General features: G+C 36.9%; 1 protein-coding gene across 1 annotated transcript in view; it reads right to left on the bottom strand.

Moving 5' to 3' along the window:
- Positions 1-1,902: 1,902 nt before the first annotated feature.
- UGCG (UDP-glucose ceramide glucosyltransferase) overlaps positions 1,903-10,056 on the bottom strand; it is a 38,521-nt gene continuing 30,367 nt past the window's right edge. Inside the window, exons 6-9 of the mRNA XM_086315965.1 lie at positions 8,385-8,563; positions 5,928-6,014; positions 5,248-5,437; positions 1,903-4,442 (exon numbers count right to left, since the gene is read on the bottom strand). Coding sequence (XP_086172091.1) covers positions 4,272-4,442; positions 5,248-5,437; positions 5,928-6,014; positions 8,385-8,563 — 627 coding nt within the window. The 3' untranslated portion in view covers positions 1,903-4,271. The remainder of the gene's footprint in view (positions 4,443-5,247; positions 5,438-5,927; positions 6,015-8,384; positions 8,564-10,056) is intronic.

The raw sequence follows: 10,056 nt of genomic DNA, 5'->3' as shown, positions 1-10,056 counted from the left end.
GACCAAACAACAAAGCCCATGGAGCCACCCAGAGTCTCTGCCAACCTTTCCCGGGACAGGGCAGGGTTGTGCAAAGTGTTTAGCACATTCTGGTTCTTAGGCAACTAGCTGCTTAAGAAACAAAGTTATATACAGGCTTCCCAGCTGGCACTAGTGGCAAAGAACCCACCTACCAATGCAGTAGACATAAGAGACATGGGTTCCATCCCTGGGTCAGGAAGATCCCCTGGAGGAGAGCATGGCAACGCATGGGATGCCTGGAGAAACCCATGGACAGAGGAGCCTGGCGGGCTACAGTTCATAGGGTCACAAAGAGTTGGACACGACTGAAGCAATTTAGCACACAGTTACATATTTTTATTTGAAAAAATTGTGGAGCTAGTGATTCTAAGCTATCTCACAGAGGTTCGTATTTTTAAGACAAATTACTCAAATGCATTCCCTGCAGTTCTGCACAGATAATTGCCCACCATTTTGTAATCTTGGTCTCCCTTCCAACCAAAAGAAGTTTAGTCATGAACTATAACTTGAAAAGAATAAATAATCCAAACATTATACCCTAATAAACATGAGAGGGAAATGTCTAAACTATGTTCATGTACATGAACATAGTTCTGTGGTATGTAGTAATCTCTTCTATCAAATGATACATGTAAAGCATTTAAACTCGCTTTATAATTATATTGTTGTTTGGCAGGTTTGAGTTTGGTTCTCTAGAACAACTTAAGAGTTGCAATATGGATGGTTATTGAAGTTAACAGATTTTTTTTTTTTAATTTAAGGTTTATACAATGAGTTTTAAAGCTTTGTAGGCAGAACTTTAAACAACAGGATCTACTAAAGGGACCTGAAAGATGTAGGTGGGGCCACTCCCAGTTCTGCCAACAACTGTATATCTAACCCCCTGTGATCATAGCTTTCACAGTGGACGTCTCAGCTTTTTACTCTAAAATAAGGGCAAGGGCTCTTCAAAGTTTGCCTAGCTATAAAAACTCTAAGACCTACACACAAATTTTGTTGATCATTTCTGAAACATTAGAATTAGAAGTCTACTTTACAGACCAAGAGGAATGAGCTTGTTGACTGGGTCAAGGTGTTAGGTGTGGGGCCTCTGGCAGGTCACAGCCAAACCCCTTCTACAGTCTTTCTCCCTTGGGATTGGCTCTCCAGTTAAAAGCATTCTTCTCTGAGGCCTGGTGGTAAAACAGGCCCAGGGATGCCTCCAAGCTCGGGAGGAGCCTGGTTATGGATAGTGTGCGGGGTGGCACGTAGTCTATTTCTCTCTGAGGTCTCCAGCAGCAAAGCCACTCCATTCATTTGCCTGGATCTACCTCTCCTAGCCATTGGGTGGTAAGATCTCAAAGGCTGAGATCAGGTTGTAAGTGCAGGTGAGAAGAGACTCAAGGACCACCAAGTATTTTCTAAATGTTTTAATGGGCCAGGAATTCTCAAATCTGCCTGCACAGAGCAAAGAGCAGTGCTCAGGCTTCACCCAGAATAATTAAACCAGACTTCAGAGGCAGGGCCCAGGCATCTGTAGTCTTTAAAAAAGATTCTTTAGGTGATTTTAACATTAGGCCAATACAGAAACCCCGACTGCCTGATAGCTCAGTTGGTAAAGAATCCACCTGCAACGTAGGAGATCCCAGTTCAATTCCTGGGTCGGAAAGATCCCCTGGAGAAGGGAAAGGCTACCCACTCTGGTATTCTGGCCTGGAGATTTCCATGGACTGTACAGTCCATGGGGTCACAAAGAGTTGGACACTACTGAGCAACTTTCACTCTCTCTCATCTCATCTGTAGCACAGGTAAATTTTCTTTGAAAAATTCTGCTGTGAATGGTAGAACATGTTATTTATAAAAATATAAAAGACACGAGACAAAAATACATTATTGCTAATGTTTTGATTGTATTCAAATTTTTTATTTTTTGAAAAACTTAAGACAGTGATTTTAAATAATAAACATGGTATATTATAGACACTTTTTTTTAGACAGTTCATTAAATTTGGACTCCTACAGTTCTGCTGTGATGCTTTCTTCAACATGTATATAATTTCTTATCATTTTATCATCACTTCAAACTTGCTAATAAACAAACAATCGCTCTGTCTGCTTAAGTGAAACTTCATTGGAAGGAAATACTCCACTATCACATAAAAAACACATATACAGAACAGTCATTTTTTCAATATTTACAAACACAAGAAGTTTGTCCAGCCATTTTGGTTTTGCTGTTACACTGCCCATACTGAGATCAGCGAAAAACTAAGGAATAAGCAAGATTTCATTTCAGCAGTGCAAAAGATGGCATCAACCAAACTTCATTAAACAAAACCAACAAATCACAAACATGGTCAGCAAAATTCAGCTTGTATGACAACGACTTAAATAAACAGAGTGGGTCACAACTAGACTGGTTTGCACTGTGCAACTTCCCTCAGGGAACAATACTACCCCCTATTTCACATAGATAGGAATATGCATCAAAGCCTTTGTTCATGAAGAAAATGCCCTTCAAACAAATTCATCATAAGGCAAAAAAAAGAATGAAGCAGTTTGGCCCAGAGAAAGCTTGCATATAATGTGTACGCACAGTATATACAGGTTTATCGATACACTGCAGTTTAAACCATGTATATACTCATGACACAATTAAAGGAAACTGGCTCAGTGAAGTGAAAAAGTATTCATATAAATATGTAGTTATTGCTAATAAGTGACACATTATGCTCTGACATGGAAACTGCAGGAAAAAAAGAGTTTGAAGCTGCCATATTGCCAGTGTCAGCCCCGTAGCAGGCATTCATACGGACAACATGCCATCCGTTCCTGAAGAAAAAGCAAAAAAATTCCACTACAATAAAAAAAGAGAGAAAGGCTTATGCACTGTCCCTTACATTTTCACCTTTTTTAAAAAAAAAAACAAAAACAAGTCCAGTTCACCACAAGTTAAGCACAACCTGACAAGCGAGTTTAGTGGCATGAAGGGGAGAGAACAGTGAAACAGAGCATGCATTTACAACCGGAATTGTTCTAGTCTATTTGTCATACAAACTGGAATACAAAAATCCAATTTAAATAAGACTAGACTAACAGGAATAAAAAAAAAAAAAAACACACAGTAGACTTAGTTTGATACTGATTAATTTTAAGAGTAAAACTCATTCTGTCCCCTCTTAATACTCTACTGCAATTTATTTCTTGATGGCTAGAATATTTACTTAAAAAAGATATTAAATACCTGTATCATGAAATTACATTCTTTTTAACAATAAGACAGACTGTGTAAGAAAATAGCTCATGTGTGAAATGTGTCTGAAATGCATTTTTCCTCACAACTATCAAAACATCCACTCACACTAAAACAAACCCCCCTCCCCCCACCCCCGACACAAAGTTAAGGAAAGACGGGGCGGGTCGGGTGAGGAGCAGGGAAGGAAAGATTCGCCAGCACAGTGATTAACAATGGTTCAAGACAGAACCAACAAGAGTTGGTCAAAAAGATGCCTTCGAGACATGGCTACAATTAAAAACCAAGCTCAACCACTTTTGGTTCATTGCGGTGAGACCGAAAAAATATTTCTCACAGATTCAATATAAATACTAGACTCCAGCTCTCTTGTTATTATTACTTTTAAAGTTTTTTTCCGTTTGTTTTTGCAAGGCCTAGCTATTGTATTACAATTTATATTTGCTCTGCAACGACTACAAGAGGTAGGCATGAAGCATGAAAAAGTTTCTCAGTTAGTACCTCGTTGTGGGCGCTTCACTGCGTAATACCTTTCACTTTAGACATGAAGAGGGATTACCCCTTTTCGTCTCTTCTAAGTACCCCAACAAAGCTGCTGCCATCTCACACATGTTCTAAAAGAGTGTACTCACCAGGAAGAAACTTTCTCTACTGAAGGATACTGTCATAGTGTTTGTTGCAGAACATTCATTTATATATAGATTTATTTATATACTTTTAAAAAATAAATGACAACAACAAAAACCAAACCCAGGTTCCTAGAACCAATTCTCTTGATTCTCTACTTCCACAAAATAAAATATAACCGTTTGGCCAAGACTACAGATGTGTTTTTTTTTTTTTTTTTCCTTTTTTTTTCTTTTCACAGATGCAAGCGCCATGCAAAAATAAATTAAAGAACAGATACCAAAACATACATGTGATAAAACTACTGAAGGTAGATTTTTTAAAAGTATTTATATAAAGATAATTTATAATACTTCTCTTTTTTCCTTTATGTACAGTCACAAAGCTGTAGTTATACATCTAGAATTTCCTCAGCTGTGCCTCCACAGCGCAGTCTGTAGCGACCAGTTCTCCAGCTTATCGTTGGGTCCCATAATGCCGACAAAAAAATGTATATTGTCATGGATTCACGGATGAACCAGGCTACTGCATAATCAAGCTTTGAAAAACACAGTGTTCCGCCCTGGGAAGTAGAAACGTAAATAATTCACTGCTTGATTACAGACTCAGCTAACAAGTGAGGTACTTCCATTTAACTCTATTGAATACATCACATAAAATCAAGTTTGGGGCTTCCCTGGTTGGCTCAGTGGTAAAGACTCTGCCTGCCAGTGCAGGAGACGTGGGTTCGATTCCTTATTCCGGGGGGATCCCACATGCTGTGGAGCGATTAAGCCCGTGTGCCACAGCTACTGAGCCTGTGCTCTAGAGCCCGGGAACCGCAACTGCTGAAGCCTGTACACCCTGAAACCTGTGTTCCACAACAAGAGACGGTACTGCAATGAGAAACCCACGCACCACAATTAGAGAGCAGCCCCTGCTTGCCACAACTACAGAAAACCCCATGCAGCAAGACCCAGCACAGCCAAATATAAAATAAATAAATAAAAACTATTTAAAAAACACCAATTTGTTTCTTTAGATAATGTAACAGTCGTGTTATATTGGTTAAGAAAAATGTTCATTAGGAATAGAAGCAGTATTAAAATAAACTGCTATCCTAACATATTTTAAGTTTGAAGACTTGTCAATTTGCTTTAACATCATTTTTTTTGGAGTCTTAATAAAAGTGACTGTATAACCAGCTGAAAGTTGAAAATCAAGTTCCATTTTGTGTCCACATTCCACTAAGGAAACTAATGCTTAATTTGATTTTCATCTTCACTGGGGGGCTAAAAATGGCTCAGACATATTTTCAACTTTTTCTAAATCAAAACTATTTTAGTTCCACCAAATGACCTCCAACCTTTGCACACCTATCCACATACCTGGACACCCCTGAGTTGAATGTAGTCAAATATAAACCATGCCAGGCAATGACACATGAAAAATACCATAATATCCCATCTGAATACATGGTGGGCTGCCCATCCAATAATTAAACTGGCAACAAAGCATTCTGAAATTGGCTCGCAAATTATTGTAGCAGGAAGCATGTTAATTCGCAATTTGGTCCACCTTGGGAAAAAAAAAAAGGATTTTCTTTAAACAACAGCCTGATTACAAGACTAATCAATTTTTCTCAAAATGATCAACATTATATCCCATTAAAGGCCTTTTACATAAGCTTTAAAGAGTATTTAATGAATCTCTTTTCTATTTTTATTTAGTGTTTCAAAGAAAAATATCTATAAATTTATTTGCATGGCCTATATTCTGATGAGTAAAGATCATAAAATTCCAGGGGTAAAAAAGTTAGAAAATAGAGGTCAGCATAAAAAACCCCAAAGTCTCAACATCCGTTTTTTGAAAGCTTACAATGGAAAGAAAATATACTGAGACATTAACTTTATTTTAATGAAGAAGTTAACTTCTCTTTTCTGGAAAAAAACAAAATCTGACTTTTTGTTGTTTTTTTTTTAAACCAAGTTAAGACCATGTAAAAATATACTCCCCATTCCCTTTTTATTTTAATAAAGTATAAAAAGAAGAAACCCAGCTGACTTACCTGATCATTCTGGATTGAAATTGAGAAATTGAATATGAGCCAGAGTTTTGCATTGCAACTTGAGTGGACATTGCAAACCTCCAACCTCTGAAAATTAAGACAGTTATAAAATGAGCTATGATCATGAACACATACGTGCAAGGATGACAGGTTATGTATTTATTCATTACTGTAAAGAGTAAGCAGCTTTATTTACAGTAGCCAAGATATGGAAGCAACCTGTCAATCAACAGATGAATGGATAAAGAAGATGTAGTCCATACATACAATGGAATATTGCTTAGCCATGAAAAAGAATGAAATCCTGTCATTTACAACAATGTGGATGGACATAGAGGGAATTATGCTTAGTGAAATAAGTGAGACATCGAAAGATAAATATTCTGTTACCACTTATATGTGGAATTTAAAAAATAAATGAGGGACTAAACCAAAAAGAGACTCACAGAGTTAGAGAACTACTAGTTACCAGTGGGGAGAGGGAAGGAGGGAGGGGCAAGATAGAGGAAAAGGATGAAGATATACAGACTACTATGTATAAAATAAATAGGCAACAAGGGTATATTGTATAGAACAGGGAAATACAGTCATAATTTTGCTATAACTTTAAATGGAGTATAATATATAAAAATACTGAATCACTATGTTGTACATCTAAAACTTTATAATACTGTAAATCAGCTTTTCTTTTCTTTTTTTCTTTTAAAGTGAGCAACTGCGAGTGTTTAGGGTGAGCCTCGTCCCAGGATAGCACCCTACATAGGGTGTATCATACTTAAGCACATTTCAGTCATTACAGAAGCCCATGACAGTACCACCTAAGAACTAGAAGGAATTACAACCCCTCAGTTCACAGTTTGATAAACTTAAAATACAGACATTCTGAAAGTACTAAATGGAGTGGGGCCTGTATTTAACAGTCTCTGAACACTATTAACCAAAAAAAGGAGTAGTGGGGGATATGTATGTGAATATTCAAGAAGAAATATGAACCAAGAGTGGCATTTCATATCTCATGAGAAACAATACGAAACCACGGACCATACTAACACCACCAGAAGATAAGGTCGAAAACATACTTCAACTTTTAAGATCACACCTTCAGTAAATTATCACACAAGGAAACAACCCCCTTAAAAAAAGCAAATGAGGGTCATTTTGTGATAGAAAAGTGTGATTAAGCCAATCGTGAATCATTAGGTAGCGTCTTAGCAAAGTATCAAATAATCTACTGAGAAATTTCAAAATTTGAAATCTCATTCTTTAAATTTTCACCTATTGGCTTTATGACTGCACTGATACTTTTAATTCTTCTAAAACACATAAACATTTACATTCATAATAATGAAAATTTACAGTTACAGAGAAGCTTCAATTTAACCACTTCACATCACATAAATTTTTTAAGAGTTTAAATGTATTTATTTTTTAAATTGAAGTACAGTTAATTTAGAATTGTAGTTTTCAAGTGTACAGCAAAGTGATTCAGTATTTGCTGGGTTGGTTTTCCCATAAAATCTTACTATATATATTGTGCTATACAGTAGGTCTTTGTTTACTTGTTTTATAAATGATGGTGGTGGTTTAGTCACCAGGTCTTGTTCGATTCATGTAGCTCCATGGACTGTAGCCCACCAGTGTTCTCTGTCCATGGGATTTCCCAGGGAAGAATATTGGAATGGGTTGCCATTTCCTTCTCCAGTGGATCTTTCCTACCAGGGATCATATCTGCATTGCAGGCAGATTCTTTACCACTGAGCCACCAGGAAGTCCCTTATTTTATATACAGTAGTGTATATATGTTAATCCCAAACTCCTAATTTATCTCCTCCTCCTGTCCTCCACTATCCCCTTTGGTAAACATTAAGTTTGTTTTCTATGTCTGTGAGTTTGATATTTGTCTTTCTCTGTCTGACTTACTTCACTCAATATGATAACCTTTAGGTCCGTCCATGTTGCTGCAAAAGACAGTATTTCATTCTTTTTTATGACTGAGTAATATTCCATTATATATTCAGATCACATCTTCATCCATTCATCTGTCGATAGGCATGTGAGTTGCTTCTATGTCTTGACTATTGCAAATACTGCTGCTATGAACACTGGGGTGAATCTATTTCAGATTAAGACTTTTCTTCAGAAATATGCCCAGGAGTGAGACTGCAGGATCATATAATAACTCTATTTTTAGTTTTTTAAGTAAATTCCATACTGTTTTGAAACCAGATTAATTTGAAGAATGTAGAGAAATTAGAACATTTATTTGCTTCATTAGTGTGTACCTGAATAATTAGTAGGAATTATATTATATTAGTAGGAATACAAAGTATTAAACTATTTTGTACTTACTAGCAGAAAATAAAATAGCACTTAATCCATGGGTTTAACAAACAGAAAAAGCCAACAGAAGTTTGGAAATAAAAAATACAACAACCTAATTTAATTTAGTTTTCTTACCGGTCAGCTATTGCTTTGGCCATAAAGTAATCTTCAGCAATATACTGAGCAAAAGCTATAAGCCCTCCTGCTTGATCTAACACATCCTTTCTCATTAAACAAGACATTCCTGTCACACATTTGAAACCAGTGACATTGGCAGAGATATAGGACCTTGGATGAGAGGTTCCAAAATACACCTGCCAAGACAAAACCAAAAATATACGTGTACAATTAGAAGTTTATGTTAGAAATATGATGTTTATAAATTCCTTTTCCTAATGAACTTAAGAATGATTGGGTGGACAGTCTATTATTCTTACATAAACTACCTGAATAAACAGTGGTACAAAATAATGTTTACATATAGCAAGCAGTCAGTAATTTCTAATTTGATTGACTACTCTTGTTATTATCACTTTTACAAAGAAGTAGTATGTACTTCTTGGAGGGAAAAGTATACTTTATTCTCAAATAAATACTGTCTTTCCTAAAACTCCAAGATTTAAAGATTTATTGAAGTCAAACAATTTGGATTTAAATAAGAGAGGTGAAAATATCACTTACTGATACACGATATTAATGTTTAATGTGTCCTCTTTTCATACTGTTCACATAAATATACACACATCTACATACATAGGTACATGTACATCTGTGTATGTGTATATGTATGCATGTGGCAATACACACCCAACACTCACAGGTCCATCAACCAAAAGAACAATCCTATTTCTTAATTCCTCTTCCTGTATATTTTTGTAGTTAGCTGTTTCCTGCCCAAGTCACTAAGCTCAAATTCCCCATTTTCAGTGTATTTTTCATAAACAGCGTGGACACTAATAGTCTGTCTCCCATTTTACTGCGCCTTTGATAATGTGCTTTGGAGTCATCACAAATGCAAACTGCTAAACTAATGGTAGAATAAAATGGTCATCCAAACTTACCCAACTTACCAGATATAAAACCTATTTATTATTTATATCTTAAATATGTTGCCTTTTCTACTTAGTCACCTCTGTATCCTAGGGTGATTAGTTCTAGAAGTCCTGGACCAAAAATCCACCAATACTTTTTGTGTATTATCTACACCTGTCAGATTACTTACCATACCTAATACAATGTAAATGCTATGTAAATAGTTGCTGGCTCAAGGCAAATTCACATTTTGCTTTTGTAACTTTTTTTTCAAATACTTTGAGGCTATAATTGGTTGAAGCCACAGATGTAGAACTCACAGATGTGGAGGGCAATAGCACCTTGAAATGGAGAGAAGTGATCTTTCTTAATGGCCGAAATCACATACATGACACGCTGCTACTGCTGCAAGTCACTTCAGTCGTGTCCGACTCTGTGCGACCCCATAGACGGCAGCCCACCAGGCTCCCCTGTCCCTGGGATTCTCCAGGCAAGAACACTGGAGTGGGTTGCGATTTCCTTCTCCAATGCATGAAAGTGAAAAGTGAAAGTGATGTCGCTCAGTCGGGTCCGACTCTTAGCGACCCCATGGACTGCAGCCTACCAGGCTCCTCTGTCCATGGGATTTTCCAGGCAAGAGTACTGGAGTGGGGTGCCACTGCCTTCTCTGATACATGGCACAGAATAAGCTAATAATCACAGATGATTAAGAATGCGATTCTTCCTACCTAACCTATGCCCAGACTGGAATGAAGCCCTAATATTTGTGGGATAG

Source organism: Bos grunniens, chromosome 8 (assembly GCF_055505025.1).
Source record: "Bos grunniens cultivar Pamir isolate PY7600 chromosome 8, Bosgru_T2T1.0, whole genome shotgun sequence".
Classification (NCBI taxonomy): Eukaryota; Metazoa; Chordata; class Mammalia; order Artiodactyla; family Bovidae; genus Bos; species Bos grunniens.
This window is presented reverse-complemented; position numbering and strand designations above follow the sequence as displayed.